We start from the raw sequence: 20,370 nt of genomic DNA, 5'->3' as shown, positions 1-20,370 counted from the left end.
CCCCTAAATGACCTCACACGGGCCAGAAGGGTGGGGAGGAGCAGCTGAGGAGGCTTAGGGCGAAAACCTCTGCAGTAAGTTGTGACGTACGGCCACAACACTCCTATTCTCACCGCGTGAAACGAAACATGACTCTACGTCCATTTCTGAGCTGCTGCTCCGTGTCCGCGTCCCACAGCGTGCAGTAATTGTGATCCTTCTCAGGATCTGTGTCTGAGGCCCGATTCCCCAGCCAAAGATCCTCACTGTTTGATATGGAGCCTATTGAGCCAGGTTCCTCAATACAGTGGAAAATATGTCATTTTGTGTGTATGAAAATTGAGGATAAGGCAAATTTAAGGCTTAAGGGAAAAGGGAGAATTAGAAGGAATAATCCCACTTATTCCAAACTATATCTCTGTTAACTGTGGGCCCACAGCCCAGGCGGCCAATGTGCAGACCCCGCACGTGTGAGTGAAAGGGCAGTGACAGGGAGCAGGACACAGGCGTGTGACCTGTGCTCTGTGACCCCACGTGGGGGTGAGGCCGGGAGCTCATGGTTGGGGTCACTTCCCCCTGGCCTGAGGCCTCCTGTGAGCAGCAGGGCTGAGTGCCAGCTGAGCAGGAACAATCAGCACAGAGACGGTCAGGGGGCCCCACTCACATCGGAGCCCGCCAGCCTCGCTGAGACCCTGCAGGTGGGTTGTGACTCCTGTGCTCAAAGCTTGGGACTCAGCACCACTGAGACGGCAGCCAAGCCGCCCCCTCGGTGCCAACAGTGTTGCTGTTCCCAGGCAGGTGAGTGTGGCTGAGCGTCCATGGCGTCAGCGACCCTGGCTGAGTCCCCCTGCCTCAGCCCCGGACACCACGAGGGGACAGAGGAGGCCGAGAGCAGGACCTGCTCCCTGTGCAGGAGAGAGGCCGAGGGCGTGGGGGCCTCCCAGGGCTGAGATGAGCTGACGGACCCCCACCTCGGACACTGAGACAGAGAACTAACAGGCCCCGTGTCCCCAGCGATGGGAGACAGATTTTCTGTGTCTTTTGAGACCCTCTCCTGGGTCTGTGCTGCTGGAGGGACTTTGAGGACAGAGGGGAGAGGAGGAGCCTCCATGCTCGGGCAGACCCCCCGATGACCTGGGCCCAGCGTGGGCCAGCTGCTAAGCTCCAGCAGAGCCTGAGCAGGAAGCCCCTGGGCTGCCCCGGCTCCCCCAGTGACGCGGGAGTCCTGGTCTAGTCCCCGCAGGCCTGGAGCCCTGGGGGAGCCTGAGAGGCGGTCACAGGAGAGGCAGGAGCAGCAGCCGGGGCCCCAGCTCTGCCAGGGACGGCCGAGGAGCTGAGGGTCCTGATCAGACACAGCTGGACGCTGCCTCTCTGGTTCTGACCCGACCGTCATGGACTCTGTCCGCCAGGACCCGCCTCTGGCATTCAGGGCCTTCTGCTCAACTTCAGATATTCATATAAAATGTGGTTGTGAAAAGCAAAGACTTGGTGAGGGTGCAGAATGAAGAACTGAAAGGATTTCCCAGACCAATTTCCTGGGGTGGGGCTCAGACCTCTGTTTTAAACTAAACAGACCACAGAAGTGTCTGCTTTGGCAGAAGATGCTTCAGCCCGGGAGGCCCGTGACTTGGGGGAGAGCAGGTTTTTGTCTCGCTTCCCCCCTGGCCTGGAGCACTGTGCCATTGCTGCTACTACTATCATAAGCTGTACAGTAATAATCGGCCTCGTCCTCAGCCTGGAGCGAGCTGATGGTCAGGGTGGCTGTGTTGCCAGACCTGGAGCCAGAGAATCGGTCGGGGACCCCCGAGGGTCGATTGCTACTATAATATATGACGGTTCTGAGGCCTGATCCTGGGAGTTGTTGGAACCAGCCTACACCATATCTACCGATGTTGCTGCTGCTTCCAGAGCAGGTGATGGAGACCCTCTGGCCCAGGGACCCGGACACGGAGGACGGCTGAGTCAGCACAGCCTGGGCCCAGGATCCTGGAAAGGAGAGAGACAGAGATGGTGACTCGGGGGTCCAGACATGATAGCAGGGAACACAGCATGTGTGTCTTCCCAAGACCCCTCCCCTGCCCACCCCCCCATCCAGTCACCTGTGCAGAGAGCGACCAGGGTGAGGAGCAGAGGGGACCAGGCCATGGTGGACACGGTCAGGGCGTCCTGCCGTCTGTGGCCCCGCAGCTGAGCAGAACGTCCCCACACCGCTGCTTCCCCTCTTCATACCCTGAGAGGGGGCGGGGCCGCTCATGCAAATGACCGTCCTCCCCCAACCCCCACAATGCTCTGATGACCTCTGGGACCTGGCTCAGCTTCCTGTGCCTGAGGGAGACCAGTGGGCGATCAGAGGTGGGGTTGTGTGGGCCTTGGGGGTGGGAGGTCACAGCTGGGAACCCTGAGCAGGAAGCACCAGGAAGCACCAGGGGACTCAGCTCAGCTCATAGCTGCAGACCCACAGGAATGGCTTGGCACCGCCCCCTGGTGTCCTGGCCCAGACATGCATCCTGTGACCTAGTGATCAGAGCTCTTAGAGTCAACTTTCCCAAAACTGGCTTTGAAGTTACGCAGTTCAGGAAGTGTTGTGTTGGGAAAAAAGATCCAGGTGTAATCTACCCTGTAGTGCATGTGAGTGTTACACAGTAGATCTGTGACTTTGAGATTTCAAATCAACCAAAATGGGATCGTGGATTAGTAAAAATCTAAGGTCATCCCTCAAAACAGATGCCTAAACTTAATTGAACAAAATGTTGTGGTTCAGTCACTAAGTTGTGTCCGACTCTGGCTCTGTTTTAATTTTACCTTGCCATGGTACTATTTCCAAAACATCATTTTCCTTGTAGATTCTGTTCTTTAAATAAGATCATTTTAAAGCCTTTCTGACACAGCATCTCCACTGAAGGATTTTCATGTCTTAGCAGGACGTCCTATCTGTGACACAGGGCAGGCTGAGGTATCAGAGCCATGGGTCGGCCTCGGATCTGAGATGAGCGACAGGACAGGACAAGGCAGATGAGCTGTTCTCAGGAATCCCAGACGGGACCATGGGGAGCAAACCTGACTTAGGCGTGGTCCATACAGAGCAGCAGTCAGGGCCCCGGGGGCAGAGCCCCAGGACAGGGTCTGCTTTCCCAGCCCAGGGCACCCGCAGCTTCACCCGGGCTCACTGTGCATAAAGTCAGTCCCACAGCAGCTGAGCACAGACGCTCCTCAGCCAGGAGTCATCTGCAGGTCTCAGGACCAGGGTTTCTCTCCCCTCCTGACTCCTCACTCGATGGGCACACTGGACACAGTGTGAGTGTTCATGGGATAAATCAGCTGCTGGGGGGCAGCAGTGGATCCCCTGGGAAATGAGGAGGAACCAGGGGTGAAACAGGGAGGGGTCGACCTGGGGTCACAGCTGAGAGGAGGGGATGACCTGGGGTCACAGCTGAGAGGAGGGGATGACCTGGGGCCACAGCTGAGAGGAGGGGTCGACCTGGGGTCACAGCTGAGAGGAGGGGATGACCTGGGGTCACAGCTGAGAGGAGGGGAAGACCTGGGGTCACACCTGAGAGCCGGAAACCTGAGGCTTCCTGGGAAGGAAGGGCTAGAGAGGTTCAAGGAGGGGGATGAGGAAGGAATGTTTCAGGAAGATCTGGAAACTGTTCATGACCTCCTAAGAGCATGAGCTGGGTCATCACTGTGGAGGTCAACAGTGTATGTCTGTAGAAAGAGAGAGGCCCAGGATTGGGAGGAGAGTCATGAGTGAGGGGAGCGGGAGGGCAGGCTGTGAGCAGAGATGAGGAGGACGGGCGCAGGCTGAGGAGAGCTGGAGGGGTGCACGGGGTGGGCTCGGGGGGCTCCTCCCCTCCTCTCTTTCTGGGAAGAGGGTGGGGACTGATGACCCCCTGACCCCTTCACCCTCCAACTCTGGGTGCTCGGCCCCGTGTGCTGCTTCAGTCCCAGGAGGAGGCCTGGGGGCCGCGGCTCTGAGTCTGTCCCCTGAGAGGAAGCACCTGCTGTCCCGTCCAACTCAGGCCGCTGAGCCCGGGGGCAGGGCCAGCTCGGGGGACCAAGGGGATGTGTTGAGAGGTTGCCGGTTCTGAGCGGTGCACAGCGCCCCCTGGTGACGCAGCCGGGGAACGTTCACGGCGTTGAGAGTGGGAGCAATGTTCTGCTCAATTGCTTGGTTCTCAATCCTGTCTGATTGTTCTGCGACCCCGCGGACTGTAGGCCACCAGGCCCGTCTGTCCATGGGATTCTCCAGGCAAGAATACTGGAGTAGATTGCCGTTTCTTGCGCCAGGGGATCTTCCCACCCCAGGGACAGAGCCCTCATCTCTTATGCCCCTTGCACGGGCAGGCGGTTCTTTACCTCTAGCGACACCCGGGAAGCCTTATGAGAGGAAGCAGCCCGCTCTGTTATCCTGTCACCAAACACCCTTTCAATAAACGAATGAATTGAACAGCAGTAAGTATTACATGTCTTGGACAGTGTACAGATACTTCTTTTTTATTTCTCCTAAAGTATTTTCAGGTGAGTCTGACTACTTTTTCTCCTGGAACATTGATCTCCTTTTCCTTAGGACCCAAGAGTGTTTGTATATGCTCATCAAATAGATTTGATGTCTTGTCCCTAAAAATATCTGTCACCTGATTTCATCATCTGAGGCATCTCAGCATTGATGTCTATGCCATCTCATTTCCCTTCAATACTTAGTTTTCTGGTTCTTGATAAAAGTGACACTTTTTACTGGATCCTGGCCTGTGTGGAAATTGCTGTAGAAACTCTGGGTTCCATTTCCTTTTCCTTTAACAGGAGATGCTTCTGTGGCGGAAGCTCAGGGATGTGCGTTCGCTGCCCAGTGACCCAGCAAGGGCGGCACTGACCCCCTGCTCTGTGCTGCTAACTCCGACCTGGGAACCGAGGGCAACTGCTGTGAGCAGCTCCGTCATCCAGGGGCCTGTGACCACCCCTTGTGGGCCACTGCCCTCGGGAGGGGAGTTGGGCTGAGAGGGCAGCTGGGCTGCACTCAGGGGACACCCTGTCTGCTGGATTCCATGGCCTCAGGGCCTCCAGGAAGGGAGGGGCAGACACCTTGCCCGGGGAGCCCCGTGGCTGTGGGGGAAGCAGGTCTTTGTCTCCTTCTGCTCTGGCCAGAAGCACTGTGCAAACTTTCAAGCCGTCAGCCCATGAGACACAGTAATAATCAGTATCATCCTCAGCCTGTATTGAGATGGTCAGAGAGGCCGAGCTGCCAGACTTGGAGCCAGAGAATCGATCCGGGACCCCTGAGGGCCTTTAGCCATTTTAACAGATCAGAAGTGTGGGCGCCGATCCTGGGAGCCGTTGGTACCAGCTCACAGAATAACCCCAGTGTTGCTGCTGCTTCCAGTGCGGGAGAGGGTGACCCTCTGGCCCAAAGTCCTGGACACGGAGGGCGGCTGAGTCAGCACAGCCCGGGCCCAGGATCCTGGAAGAGGGAGAGACAGACATGGTGACTGTCTGAGGGCTTCAGGAAGGAGAGGAGGGAAAAGGAACATGTCTTCCCTGGGCCCTTCCCCTGTCCCCGCGTCCAGTCACCTGTGCAGAGAGCGACCAGGGTGAGGAGCAGAGGGGACCAGGCCATGGTGGACACGATCAGGGCATCCTGCCTTCTGTCGCCCCACAGCTGAGCAGAGCGTCCCCACACCGGAACATACCTCAGGAATAAGTTTGTTCTGGGGTATTATTTGAGATTTGACGGTTCTCTAAGAACAAGCCCCTGCCAGGCTGAGGCTCTCGTCCCGGTTTCCCGTCTACCTGTGTCGCTGTGAGGAGCCCTGTTGCACCAGCCTGCACGGTCAGAGTCAGCCTCGTCCTCACGCTGCAGCCCAGAGACGAGCAGGAGCCCTGCGCTGGCCAAGGCATCTTTGGATCCAGAAAACCCGTGGGAACCCCGGAGCCTGGATCTTCCTGGAGTCTGTGTGGCAGGACCGAAGGACCGAGGAGGGCTCGCTGGCTTCTGCTGGTTCCAGCAACAGCAGAGCGGCCGACACTGTCACTGCTCAGGGTGCAGGGAGCCACAGAGTCACCTGAGGTCTCTGAGGGGACAGGGGTCTCCCCACACACAGGCCCTGAAACCATTGCCGGTCTCAGCAGTCCAGGGCCTCAGGGCTGCGGTGTGGTCACTCACAGCAGCACCAGCTCTAGGGCCTAAGCTAGCCTCTCCTCAGAGAAACCATTAATAAACGCAGGGCCTCTATCTACTTCTTTTTTAGGAGAAAGTTAACAATACAGCCATTAAATTAATTTCTCCCGAAGTACCAAATGAAAATATTAGAAACAGACGTGAGTTCTGATCAGAACTTGAATGATCCCATGTCTCACTGGCCGGTGGGAACCTCGTGGAGTATTCTAGATTCTCTCCCCGTATGCCCTTACATGGGGCAGAGGAGCAGGAGGAGCAGGGGAGGGGCTTCAGGGGGATTTGTGCCGTAAGCTGTGCAGTGTGGCCCCTCCATTCTTACTCTCACCGCGTGAAACAGAATACGACTTTATGTCCATTTCTGAGCTGCTGCTCCGTGTCCGCTTCCCACGGCGTGCGGTAATTGTGTTCCTTCTCAGGATCTGTGTCTGAGGCCCGATTCCCCAGCCAGAGATCCTCACAGCTTGATGTGGAGCCTATTGAGCAAGGTTCCTCAATACAGTGGAGACTATGTCATTTTGTGCCTATGAAAACTGAGGATAAGGCAAATATAAGGCTTAAGGGAAAAGGGAGAATTAGAAGGAATAATCCCACTTATTCCAAACTATATCTCTGTTAACTGTGGCCCCACAGCCCAGGCAGGCCAATGTGCAGACCCCGCACGTGTGAGTGAAAGGGCAGTGACAGGGAGCAGGACACAGGTGTGTGACCTGTGCTCTGTGACCCACGTGGGGGTGAGGCCAGGAGCTTAGGGTTGGGGTCACTTCCCCCGGGTGAGGCTTCCTGTGAGCAGCAGGGCTGAGTCCCAGATGAGCAGGAACAATCAGCCTCGGCATTGGGGTGAGCCCAGAGATGATCCGGGGGCCAACCCGATCCGGAGCCCACCCGATCCGGAGCCCACCCACCCCGGAGCCCACCAGCCTCGCTGAGACCCTGCGGGCGGGTTGTGACTCCTGTGCTCAGAGCTTGGGACTCAGCACCACTGAGACGGCAGCCAAGTGTCCCCTCTTTGCCAAGAGTGTTGCTGCTCCCAGGCAGATGAGTGTGGCTGAGCGTCCATGGAGTCACCGACCCTGGCTGAGTGCCCCTCTGCCTGAGCCCCGGACACCACGAGGGGACAGAGGAGGCCGAGAGCAGGACCTGCTCCCTGTGCAGGAGAGAGGCCAAGGGCGTGGGGGCCTCCCAGGGCTGAGATGCGCTGACGGACCCCCACCTCGGACACTGAGACAGAGAACTAACAGACCCTGTGTCCCCGGCGATGGGAGACAGATTTTCTGTGTCTTTTGAGACCCTCTCCTGGGTCTGGGCTGCTGGAGGGACTTTGAGGACAGAAGGGAGAGGAGGAGCCTTCATGCTCGGGCAGACCCCCCGATGACCTGGGCCCAGGGTGGGCCAGCTGCTAAGCTCCAGCAGAGCCTGAGCAGGAAGCCCCTGGGCTGCCCCGGCTCCCCCAGTGACGCGGGAGTCCTGGTCTAGTCCCCGCAGGCCTGGAGCCCTGGGGGAGCCTGAGAGGCGCTCACGGGAGAGGCAGGAGCAGCAGCCGGGGCCTCAGCTCTGCCAGGGACGGCCGAGGAGCTGAGGGTCCTGATCAGACACAGCTGGACGCTGCCTCTCTGGTTCTGACCCGACCGTCATGGACTCTGTCCGCCAGGACCCGCCTCTGGCATTCAGGGCCTTCTGCTCAACTTCAGATATTCATATAAAATGTGGTTGCCAAAGCAAAGCCTTGGTGAGGGCGCAGAATGAAGAACTGAAAGGATTTCCAGACCAATTTCCTGGTGTGGGGCTCAGACTCCCATTTTAAATCAAGCAAACAACAGAAGTGTCTGTATTGGCAGAAGATGCTTCAGGCCGGGAGGCCCGTGACTTGGGGGAGAGCAGGTTTTTGTCTCGCTTCCCCCCTGGCCTGGAGCACTGTGCCATTGCTGCTACTACTGTCATAAGCTGTACAGTAATAATCGGCCTCGTCCTCAGCCTGGAGCGAGCTGATGGTCAGGGTGGCTGTGTTGCCAGACCTGGAGCCAGAGAATCGGTCGGGGACCCCTGAGGGTCGATTGCTACTATAATAGATGACGGTTCTGAGGCCCGATCCTGGGAGCTGTTGGTACCAGGCAACACCATTACTACCGATGTTGCTGCTGCTTCCAGAGCAGGTGATGGAGACCCTCTGGCCCAGGGACCCGGACACAGAGGGTGGCTGAGTCAGCACAGCCTGGGCCCAGGATCCTGGAAGGGAGAGAGACAGAGATGGTGACTCGGGGGTCCAGACATGACAGTGGGGAGCAAGGCCCGAGAGTCTTCCCAGGGCCCGTCCCCTGTCCCCACATCCAGTCACCTGTGCAGAGAGCAACCAGGGTGAGGAGCAGAGGGGACCAGGCCATGGTGGACACGGTCAGGGCGTCCTGCCGTCTGTGGCCCCACAGCTGAGCAGAGTGTCCCCACAGGGCTCCTTCCCCTCTTCATACCCTGAGAAGGGGAGGGTCCCATCATGCAAATGACCGTCCTCCCCCAACCCCCACAATGCTCTGATGACCTCTGGGACCTGGCTCAGCTTCCTGTGCCTGAGGGAGACCAGTGGGCGATCAGAGGCGGGGTTGTGTGGGCCTTGGGGGTGGGAGGTCACAGCTGGGCACCCTGAGCAGGAAGCACCAGGAAGCACCAGGGGACTCATCTCAGGTCTCAGAACTGCAGACCCACAGGAATGGCTTGGCACCGCCCCCTGGTGTCCTGGCCCAGACATGCATCCTGTGACCTAGTGATCAGAGCTCTTAAGAACTCAACTTTCCCAAAACTGGCTTTGAAGTTACGCAGTTCAGGAAGTGTTGTGTTGGAAAAAAGATCCAGGTGTAATCTACCCTGTAGTGCATGTGAGTGTTACACAGTAGATCTGTGACTTTGAGATTTCAAATCGACCAAAATGGGATCGTGGATCAGTAAAAATCTAAGGTCATCCCTCAAAACAGATGCCTAAACTTAACCGAAGAAAATGTTGTGGTTCAGTCACTAAGTTGTGTCTGACTCTGGCTCTGTTTTAATTTTACCTTGCCGTGGTACTATTTCCAAAACATCATTTTCCTTGTAGATTCTGTTCTTTAAATAAGATCATTTTAAAGCCTTTCTGACACAGCATCTCCACTGAAGGATTTTCATGTCTTAGCAGGACGTCCTATCTGTGACACAGGGCAGGCTGAGGTATCGGAGCCATGGGTCGGCCTCGGATCTGAGATGAGCGACAGGACAGGACAAGGCAGATGAGCTGTTCTCAGGAATCCCAGACGGGACCATGGGGAGCAAACCTGACTTAGGCGTGGTCCAGACAGGGCAGCAGTCAGGGCCCCGGGGGCAGAGCCCCAGGACAGGGTCTGCTTTCCCAGCCCAGGGCACCCGCAGCTTCTCCTGGGCTCACTGTGCATAAAGTCAGTCCCACAGCAGCTGAGCACAGACGCTCCTCAGCCAGCAATCATTTCCCCAGTCTCAGAACCAGGGTTTCTCTCCCCTCCTGACTCCTCACTCGATTGGCACACAAGACACCGTGTGAGTGTTCACGGGATAAATCAGCTGCTGGGGGGCATCAGTGGATCCCCTGGGAAATGAGGAGGAACCAGGGGTGAAATAGGGAGGGGTCGACCTGGGGTCACAGCTGAGAGGAGGGGTCGACCTGGGGTCACAGCTGAGAGGAGGGGATGACCTGGGGTCACAGCTGAGAGGAGGGGATGACCTGGGGCCACAGCTGAGAGGAGGGGTCGACCTGGGGTCACAGCTGAGAGGAGGGGATGACCTGGGGTCACAGCTGAGAGGAGGGGAAGACCTGGGGTCACACCTGAGAGCCGGAAACCTGAGGCTTCCTGGGAAGGAAGGGTTAGACAGGCTCAAGGAGGGGCATGAGGAGGTGAATGTTTCAGGAAGATCTGGAAACTGTTCATGACCTCCTAAGAGCATGAGCTGGGTCATCACTGTGGAGGTCAACAGTGTATGTCTGTAGAAAGAGAGAGGCCCAGGATTGGGAGGAGAGTCATGAGTGAGGGGAGCGGGAGGGCAGGCTTCTGAGCAAAGAGATGAGGAGGAGCGGGCGCAGGCTGAGGAGAGCTGGAGGGGTGCACGGGGTGGGCTCTTTCTGGGAAGAGGGTGGGGACTGATGACCCCCTGACCCCTTCACCCTCCAATTCTGGGTGCTCGGTCCCGGGTGCAGCTTCAGTCCCAGGAGGAGGCCTGGGGGCCGCGGCTCTGAGTCTGTCCCCTGAGAGGAAGCACCTGCTGTCCCGTCCAACTCAGGCCGCTGAGCCCGGGGGCAGGGCCAGCTCAGACCATGGGGATGTGTTGAGAGGTTGCCGGTTCTGAGCAGGGGCACAGCGCCCCCTGGTGACGCAGCCGGGGAACGTTCACGGCGTTGAGAGTGGGAGCAATGTTCTGCTCAATTACTTGGTTCTCAATCCTGTCTGAGTGTTCTGCGACCCCGCGGACTGTAGCCCACCAGGCTTTTCTGTCCATGGGATTCTCCAGGCAGGAATACTGGAGTGGGCTGCCGTTTCTTGCGCCAGAGGATCTTCCCACCCCAGGGACAGAGCCCACATCTCTTATGCCCCTTGCATTGGCAGGCGGTTCTTGACCTCTAGCGACACCAACCTAGGTTATGACCAACCTAGATAGAATATTCAAAAGCAGAGACATTACTTTGCCAACAAATGTCCATCTAGTCAAGGGTATGGTTTGTCCTGTGGTCACGTATGGATGTGAGAGTTGGACTGTGAAGAAGGCTGAGCGCCAAAGAATTGATGCTTTTGAACTGTGGTGTTGGAGAAGACTCTTGGGAGTCCCTTGGACTGCAAGGAGATCCAACCAGTCCATTCTAAAAGAGATCAGCCCTGGGTATTCATTGAAGGACTGATGCTAAAGCTGAAACTCCAATACTTTGGTCACCTAATGCAAGGAGTTGACTTATTGGGAAAGACTCTGATGCTGGGAGGGATTGCCGGCAGGAGAAGGGGACAACAGAGGATGAGATGGCTGGAATGTATCACCCAGTCGATGGACATGAATTAAGTAAATTCCAGGAGATGGTGATGGACAGGGAGGCCTGGCGTGCTGCGATTCATGGGGTCGCAAAGAGTCGGACACGACTGAGTGACTGAACTGAACTGAACTGAACTGAACTGAATTGGATTGCAAGGAGATCCAGCTAATCCATCCTAAAGGAAATCAGTCCTGAATACTCATTGAAAGGACTGATGCTGACGCAGAAACTCCAATCCTTTAGCCACTTGATAGCGAAGAGCTGACTCATTTGAAGAGACCCTGATGCTGGGAAAGATTGAAGGCGGGAGGAAAAGGGGCCAACAGAGGATGAGATGGTTGGATGGCACCACCGATTTAATGGACTTGAACTTGGGCAAACTCCAGGACATAGTGAAAGACAGGGAAGCCTGATGTGCTACAGCCCATGGGGTCACAAAGAATCAAACATGACTTCGTGACTGAACAAGAACAAGTGACTTTACAATGTTGTGCTAATTTCAATGACTGGTATCTCAGTGACAGTCAGTGTTTTGAACTATAAACAAGGAGCATCTGTTCATTCTTTTTTTAAGTTCTCTTGTATGTATGTGGCTTTCAGTTCACAGGCTTTTAATATTCCTCAGAGTTCTTTTAAGTGTTTTATATTGATTGCAGATTACGTGTTACTATTTTCATTTTTAGATACTGGAGATTTGTTACTCGACCAGAGAATACAATTCATTTCTGCATGTTGGCTTTTATAGAAAAACCCAAGTGAAACACTCACAGCAGCATGTCTTACTGTACCCTTGACCCTGAGCTGGGCTTGGCCTGAAATCACCTCTTCATCATTGAAAGGCTTTTTTTACTTCTGAATGAGCAATATTGGCCAAAAAATACACCCACCTGCATTGGATAAGAGTATTTTCGCCATCTAAAAGATGAATTGAAGTAAAAGATACGGTATTACCAAATCTGCTGGCTCTAGGAAAATCAGCTGCTTGCCTAAATTCTGATGATTTAAGTCACCCCTGAGCTCGACTTTGTCCGAGCCACGAGCAGGGGTGAGTGGAGGAGGTTTCTGTCTCACTTCCTCACTGCTCTGGAGCACCATGTAAGCATTAGTGTCACCATGCCACACAGCACAGTAATAGTTGGCCTCGTCCTCGGGCTGTAGCCCAGAGATGAGCAGGAGCTCTGTGTTGGTCGAGGCATCTTTGGATCCAGAGAAGTGGCTAGGGAGCCCGTGTCCTGGTGCTTATCCGAGTCTGACTTGAACCTCAGGAGGTACCAGGGAGGGCTCCCTGTCTTCTGCTGGAACCAACATATGGAGAAATCACCAACACTGTAGCCACTGCTCAGGGTGCAGGAGAGTCTGGCTGATGCTCCCGGAGATGCAGAGAGGGAGGCTGGCTGAGTCAGCAGAGGCTGGGAGAGGGAACCTGCAGACACAGACACAGGGGAGTGGGGCAGGAGCTGCAGGGCCGAGGTCCAGCCTCAGCAGAGTCCAGGGATATCCTCAGGATGGACGACGTCGGCGAATGAAGAAAGATAGAGATAGAGATAAGAAAAGAACGACATGGGGTGACCAAGCTTCAGTGAGCAAGGCCTGTTTTAGTTTATTTTCCTCAGGGCTTTTATACCCTGAGTTGTAGGTACAGCAAGGTGAAAAATGCAGAGTCAACTCAACATTCCATCAGTATTAACTTTTATCAATACCAGGTTCTTTTCTGCAAGAGTCTCATTCTTTGTACATCATCTTTTGTCCCGGAGGCCTGTTGATATTCCATGACCTCTTTTTGATAAATGTAGGTCAGCCAGAACAATAATCTTCCTTTAAAGTGTTTCTTCCTAAATTCTTAGCCTGTGTCACCCTTAAAGTACAGAGTTACTTTTTTATGGAGCAAAGATTCAGTGGGTTACAGCAAAGAAAGAACTTACCAACTCAGCGTCTAATGTTGCTAATGTTAAAGTGAGTGCTTGTTATTTCTCTATCTTAACTATATGCACTCCCAGGAACACAATGGATAAGGGATGTGAGACCTTGGCAGCAAGCATAGGCTCAACAATGTTGCAAGAGTCTGGATAAATCTGCCAAGTAAGCTAGAATGCTAACAGAGGGTTTGAAACACTCCTTTCATGCCCAGGAGATTTATCAACTAGAGCCCTAAGTTAACTCTTTTAGTCAGAGACAGCCCCCTGCTACTGTCAGGAGAGCTGGTGAAAGACATAAAATAGGAAGACAGACAGATTCCGGTTCAGGGGTAGATGCTCGAGCAGGTCCAGGGGGTCCGTCGAGTCCTGAGGCCTTGCTCATCAGGACTCTTCCGCATGACCGTGTCATGGGTCGGATGGCCCAGGGATTCCCTCGAGTCCTGCATGACCTTGTCATGGGTGGGATCTCCCGTGCTGGCTCCCGGCACTGCAGGAAAGGTTCCCAGAGTCTGAGCCCCAGGGGCTGATGAGGCTGGGGCTGAGCCCTGGTGCCCGGGGCCTGTCCCTACCTGTGCAGAGAGAGACAAACACAAGCAGGAGAGGAGTCCAGGCCATGGTGCTCACAGAACCCTGGTCCCCACAGTGGGCTGGGCGGCCCCAGGCCTCCTTTTCTGCCCCAGCCTCTGCCAGAGGAGGGGCTGAGGTACAAATGAGGGTCCACCCAGGGCCTGCCCAGCCCCTCCCTGAACCCTGGTGCTGGATCTCAGCTCACAGCCCAGACTCAGAGGTGGAAGGGGCTTCCTCCTTGGGACCCAGTGGGAGGAAGCAACTGCTGAGACCACACAGGTCCCTGCTCAGGGGACTCTGCAGCCAGAGCGGACACAGGGCTGAGTCCCCCCAGGAGCTCAGGCCCCGCCCCCAGCCCAGCTGCTTTAGTGAGTGATGCTCCCTGAACGCCGGTGCAGGGTCCCCAGGGTAGCCCTGTAGGTGACATGTGGAAAATTATAAATGGAAAAACACATAGAAAACAAGAGATAAAATTCATGCTTTTTGGCAAGTTACAATGCTGGCTCTATTAGAGAAAATATGTAAACAGACTAAACTGCTTTCCAGAGTAAACACATTTCTTGCACTGCTCTGCTGGTTCAGTGGTTACGAATCCGCCTGCCAGTGTAGGGGACAGAAGTTCAAGCCCTGGACAGGGAGGACTCCACAGGCCGCAGAGCTCCTGAGCCCTGCAGCCACAGCTGCTGAGCCTGCATCCCTGAGCCCACGCCCCACGAGGAGAGAAGCCCTTTCTTGCCACAACTATGACAGCCTGCTTGCAGCAATGAAACATGTTTTTACGGAATCTCTTTCAAAAGACATGATATATACACTTTCGGGAATATCTACAAAACCAGCAGTGGTCACGTGGTTCCAATAGATCTGCTTTGTGTATTACCACAAAACACGAAGAAAATGTGAATTTCCCTAGTTCTTTGGTAAAACAATTAAACCACTTATACATGCACCTAATACATTAAACTTCAGATGAAAATTTACGAACAACTATCAATGATCAGTCATCTAACTATTCTTAAAAAAATCAATATAGAAATTCCTATACCAGATAAGCAAATTGATACTATTACTACATGCCCTTTCTCAAACAAAAACCTTGTGTTTTTATTAGGATATGAAGCCATAAATTTACCGTCCAAAATAGAAAGCACCACACACATCTGTAATGTGCTGATACACCATTTTCACATACCTCACCCCACACACGTCACCCTGCGGGGCCTCTGCCCACAGCTGTATCTTCTCCTCTGTACAGACTCTCCCAGGAGCCACCTCCTCCTTGGAGACACCTTCCGACTCCTCACCTTCCAGCAACCCCTTCCTGACCCAGACTCCACCACAACCCCACGTGGACCAGGATGAGGGACCCGAATCTGAGCTGCGTGGGAACGGACCAGGAGCACCAGTGGATGGGCCTCACAATTCTGAGGGTCCCCGTAAGAGAGGACAGTTTCCCCAGCGCCCAGTGTTTGCCCTGTTGTCTGGCCCAGAACCCCTTGTGGGACTCTGCACTGCGCCCCCTGCTGGCCACAGGCACCTCCTCCAGCTCCTGGGATGTCCCAGCCCCCATGCAGAGTGGCCCCTGGTTCAGCAGGCATTGAGGATGGCACCCCCGGGAGAGAGGGCTGAGGGGCCTTGGTAGGTCCTCCCTGGGCCCAGGGATGCCCTCACACTGGGACTCTCGTCTCCATGGAAACCGACCGTACTCCGCAGTGTGCACCTGTGTTAACGGTCCAGCCCCGCCTGCTGTGCAGACCCTGCACGTGTGTGTGACAGGGCACTGACGGGGAGCAGCAGGGCACACGCCTGGCGACCTGTCTCATGCGCTGCTTGTGACGTGATCCGGTTAGGCTCAAAGGGGCCTGAAGAAAGCTTGCTCGGTTGGAATGTGAGGAGGGGGTCAGGCATCTCCCTGCAGAGACAGGAAGCAACCTGGGGCACGAGGCCAGGGCACGTGCCACAGTCCAGAGAAGGGGAGGCGGGTGACCCTGGTGAACGGCCATTCCAGGTCAGAGAGCTGGGCGCTCTGAACTTAGGACTCAGCTCTTCCAAATAGAGCAGAGAGGAAAGGCTAGGGAAAACAACATCATCTTGCTGAAACTCTGAAAGCACTTTTTGAAACTAGTATTTATTTTGGCCGCAGTGTATCTTTGTTGGTGCCCGTGGCCTGTCTCTAGTTGCAGAGAGTGAGGGCTACTCTCTATTTACGGGGCAAGGGCTTCTCCTTGCAGTGGCTTCGCTTGTTACGGCGTCTGGTCTCTGTGGCAAGCGTGCTTCAGTCACTGTGGCTTAGGATTTTGTTGCCCCAGGCATGTGGGATCCTTCTGGAGCAGGAATCAAACATGTCTCCCCTGCATTTGGAGGCCAATTTTTCACCTCGGAACCACCAAGGAAGTCACTGAAAGCCTTTTATCTTTCTGCTTCTTATTTTAGTCTCTGTGAAGGTAGGTGCGTTTCTACACCCTCAGATCCAATCACAGCGATGTTGACTACATTATTGTGCTTAATCCCCTGCCTAGCACCCAGCGGTGCCAGAGGCACCCAGCCTGCTCTCGAGGGACAGTAGGCTGGCTGTGTGAGCCCCAAGTGCTGGACTCGTCTCCCTGTTGCTGCACAGACCCACTGATGTGGACTGAACTTTGTCCCTCAAACTCTGTGTCGAACCTCTCATTCTTGAGTGACTGGCTTTCAGGTAAGACAATGAAGGCGGGACCTGGGGTGACTGAGGTCATAGGAAGACGCCCTAAGACACAGAGCTGGTGCCCCTGTAAGAACAGGGGAACCCCCAGGACATCACACGGAGAAAAGCCTGGGTGAGGCCAGTCAGGACACAGGTGTCTGCAAGCCAAGCAGAGAGGCCTCAGGGGGAACCAGACCTGCCTCACCTGGACCTCGGGCCTCAGCCTGCGTGGCCCTGAAGACACCGCCTGTTGGCTGACCCACCCCATCTGTGTGCTGTGACAGCAGCCGTGACAGCTACCGTGGGACCATTCAAGCTGTCATCCCATGATAAACAGTAATAACCAGCCTCCTCCTCCGCCTGGAGTGAAGCGATGGTCATGGAGGCCGAATTTCCAGACTTGGAGCCAGAGAATCACTCTGGGACCCCGAGGGTCGATTGCTATCACCATAGATGAGGGTTTTGGGGGCCGTTCCTGGGAGCTGCTGGCACCAGCCCACAAAATTACCCCCAGTGTTGCTGCTGCTTCCAGAGCAGGTGATGGTGACCCTCTGGCCTGGGGACCCGGACACGGAGGACGGCTGAGTCAGCACAGCCTGGGCCCGGGATCCTGGGAGGGGGAGAGACAGAGATGGTGACTCGGGGTCCAGACACGAGAGCAGGGAGCAGGGCCCATGAGTCTTCCCAGGGCCCTTCCCCTGTCCCCCCATCCAGTCACCTGTGCAGAGAGTGCCCAGGGTGAGGAGCAGAGGGGACCAGGCCATGGTGGACACGGTCAGGGCGTCCCGCCGTCTGTGGCCCCACAGCTGAGCAGAGCGTCCCCACCCCGCTCCTTCCCCTCTTCAGAGCCTGAGAGGGGGCGGGGCCTCTCATGCAAATGACCGCCCTCCCCGCCCCGCCCCCACAATGCTCTGATCACCGCTGGGACCTGGGTCAGCTTCCTGGGCCTGAGGGAGGCCAGTGTGTGATCAGGGGCGGGGTTGCGTGGGCCTCGGGGGTGGGAGGGCACAGCAGGGAGCCCTGAGCAGAAGCCAAGATGCAGTGCCAGGAGACGGGCCCGGCTCTCACAACCCACCAACCCTCAGGAACGGCCCCCGCGCGCCCCCTGCGGTCCAGGCCCGGACCCTCGTCCTGTGTCCTGGTGACCTGGGCCCTCAGGGACAGCCCCGTCCCCTGTTCAGCGCACTGTCCCCTCCTTAGGGAAAAACTGCACTTCTGTCCCCTGTGCCTCAGGGCTTTCTGGGAGCTCCCCTCAGACCCTTCGGGAGAGTCTGTTATGGTGCCCTGTCTGCTCAGGGGTCAGGAGTGAGAAGGCATCTAGGACACAAACTCCTCTCAGCTCAGGATCAGGTCAGGGCAGTGACATCCCAGGGAGTCCCGTCCCCCTCTGTGCAGGACAGAGGTCCCTCCTCTGAGGGTTCCCTGTCAGTGGGGAGTGTCCTCCTTCCTCTGTGTGTCCCCTCAGCCCTGAGGAGGACGGGGCTCTTCCCTCTGGAGGGAAGGAGGGTGTGGGGAGAGGCCTGGGGTGTGACCCTGGACCCCTAAATGCCTGGATCTTTGCTGTGTGTGAGTCTTTCCACACTCTGGACCCCCCTGGTGTCCTGTCCTATGAAGGGACCCATGCTGGATATCTCTCCTGCAGGCACAGGGCACAGAAGGCTATGATCTTCTGACAGACTGACCTTGCTCATGATGGAGGCCATCTCATACGGGGGCTGAGGAATAAAGAGGAGCCCGGGATTCGGTAGGAAAGTCATGAATCATAAGAGGAGGGGAGGAGCCCTTAGGAAAGAGTTGAGGAGCCAGAGGAGGCAGGGGGGAGCTGAGGGAGGCAGGGCGGAGCTGAGGGGTGCAGGGGGCTCGGCTCTGGGGGCTCCTCCCCTCTCTGCTCCTGGGGAAGCGGGTAGAGTCAGATGACCCTGAAGAGGACACCCTCTGATTCTGGGTCCTCAATCCTGTTTGAAGCTTCACCCCCAGAGCTTGAGGGGTCACGGCTCTAAGTCTGTCTCCTGAGAGGAAGCACCTGCCGAGACCTCCAACTCGGTCCACTGAGCCCGGGGACAAGCCCAGTCAGGGGACCATCTGGTGTGCTCAGGTTCCCCCAGCCCCGGGAGGGTGCACAGCGCCCCCTGGTGACGCACTCGGGGAATGTCCACGGTGGGAAAATGCGAGGAAGGAAGGAGCTGCCCCTTCGTTCTCCAAGGAAGAGCCCATCAGCGAGGGGTGTGCACCCTCTGCCCACTGACCCAGCAACCGGGTGCCCTGACCCCACTGCTCTGTGTCTGACGCTGACCTGGCCACCTGGGGCAACTCCTGTCGGCAGCTCCTTCCACGCAGGGGTTCGAGACCACCCCTTGTTGGCCAGGCTGAGGGGGCTGCGGTGCTGCACAGCGTGAGGCTCAGCTCCCTGGACTCTGAGGACTTGGGACACCAGGGAGGGAGGGGGCGATCGCAGGGCCAACCACCGGCCCGCATCTCACAGTCAGCACTGATGACCCAGGCGGGGTCAGGCCCAGGCCTTCCTGGCCCCACAGTCACCAGCAGAGGGGACGGGGGTGCCCACGAGCCTGCTTTCCCACTCGCTCGGCCTCCCCGCGCACTGTTTACGGGGCGGGGCCTGGGGGCGGTCCACGTGCTGAGGAGCCCGGCCATGACCTGGCGTCCCGGCCCCCAGGGAGTCACCGAGAGTGCGGGGATTTGGGGAGCCAGTTCTGAGTAAGGCTCTTCCGGGAGCATAAGTCCTCCCGTGAACCTCGAGGTGTGTCCTCAGACAGCACAGGTTTGCGGAAATTCCTCCCAACTTCGAGTCGTATGTTTAAATACAGACACAGTTTTCCCCATGGCCTCAGATGTGAATTGTGTTTCTGGGGTTTTGGCTTTTGACCGTGACCTGAGAGTGACTGTGTTATGGGGAATTAGCATGCCTGGACTGACTTGTAAGACAATTCTCAGGGGTGATTTCCCGATAACAGACAAAGACATACCTCTGGAAATTTGATGTTCCTAAATATTTGGGGAGAGGGGGCCGTTTCCTGTTAACCACAGATTCCTGCCACCAACAAAAGGCTGTGATTCAGGAGCTCCAGTTGGGAAACTGCACTCTAGAAAACCCCACGGGTGGTGCCCCTTCGGGTAAATGGAATATTAATTTGTCTCCAAGGCCAACTTCATGATGCTGTGCATCTCTTAGTGTGACTTGAATGACAAGACGCCTACCGGCAGTGGTGGGGGTCTGAGTCTCCCTGTGGAGCCAAGCCTCCTTCCCAACAACATGGGCAGAGAGGGGTCCCCCTGGAGAGATGGACGCACCCGGGGAGAGCTGGGAGGAGACACGCGGCCACGAATCACCGGACAGGAGACGGGCCCAGAGCCTCCCTCCCGTGGGGACCGTGACCTGTCCCACCCCCTCCCTGCCTCTCCTGCCACTAAGCGCTGAGCCCTCTGAGCACAAGGGCAGGTTTTGGTAGCACTTCCCCATGGGCTTACATCACTGCGGCATTGAAACGACTAGTTCCCAGATCACGGTAATAGTCGGCTTCGTCCTCAGGCTGGGCCCCGGTGATGGTGAGGGCGGCTTTGTTTCCAGAGATGGAGCCAGAGAAGCAATCAGGGGCCCCAGAATATCAGCTGCTTGTGCTGTACATAAGCAGTCAGGGAGCCTGGCCTGGGGTCTGCTGGAACCAGCTGGAGTAGTTACTGGTAGTGACTGACCCAGAGCTCAGTCCACAGGTGAGGGTGACCGTCCCTCCTGGAGACACTGACAGCGCTGGCTCCTGGACCACAGTCCGAGCATCCACCCCTAAGAGCAACAAAAGAGAGACAGGGGTTGTTATGGAGACAGGGCCCTCAGACCCTGCTTGGAGGTACCCCAAAGATGCAGAGTCCCAGCCCCTGACCTGAGCTGTAAGTGAGGAGCCTGAGTAGAAGAACCATCCAGGCCATGGTGGGGACCCTCCCAGGATGCAGCCTTCTCAGCCTCCTGGGCTGCAGGTGGGGTTCTGGGCCTTTTCATGCCTCCAGCCTCTCAGGAGGAGGAGGGGCCTCATGCAAA

At 56.3% G+C, this 20,370-nt stretch overlaps 1 pseudogene and 3 gene segments (V, D, J or C); all 4 read right to left on the bottom strand.

The window, feature by feature from the left end:
* Positions 1-1,585: 1,585 nt before the first annotated feature.
* On the bottom strand, positions 1,586-2,156 carry LOC128062133 (immunoglobulin lambda variable 1-40-like). The segment is given in 2 exon segments: positions 1,586-1,965; positions 2,079-2,156. Coding segments are annotated over 2 exon segments (426 nt in total).
* Positions 2,157-7,994: 5,838 nt separating this feature from the next.
* LOC128062132 (immunoglobulin lambda variable 1-40-like) lies at positions 7,995-8,560 on the bottom strand. The segment is given in 2 exon segments: positions 7,995-8,374; positions 8,484-8,560. Coding segments are annotated over 2 exon segments (426 nt in total).
* A 1,372-nt stretch (positions 8,561-9,932) lies between these two features.
* On the bottom strand, positions 9,933-13,690 carry LOC128062131 (immunoglobulin lambda variable 5-39-like; annotated as a pseudogene).
* A 2,772-nt stretch (positions 13,691-16,462) lies between these two features.
* LOC128062130 (immunoglobulin lambda variable 1-44-like) lies at positions 16,463-17,083 on the bottom strand. The segment is given in 3 exon segments: positions 16,463-16,477; positions 16,620-16,929; positions 17,038-17,083. Coding segments are annotated over 3 exon segments (371 nt in total).
* Between the last annotated feature and the right edge of the window lie 3,287 nt (positions 17,084-20,370).

This window comes from Budorcas taxicolor, chromosome 17 (assembly GCF_023091745.1).
Source record: "Budorcas taxicolor isolate Tak-1 chromosome 17, Takin1.1, whole genome shotgun sequence".
Taxonomy (NCBI): domain Eukaryota; kingdom Metazoa; phylum Chordata; class Mammalia; order Artiodactyla; family Bovidae; genus Budorcas; species Budorcas taxicolor.
Note: the sequence above shows the minus strand (reverse complement) of the source record. Positions and strands in the feature narration are given on the sequence as shown.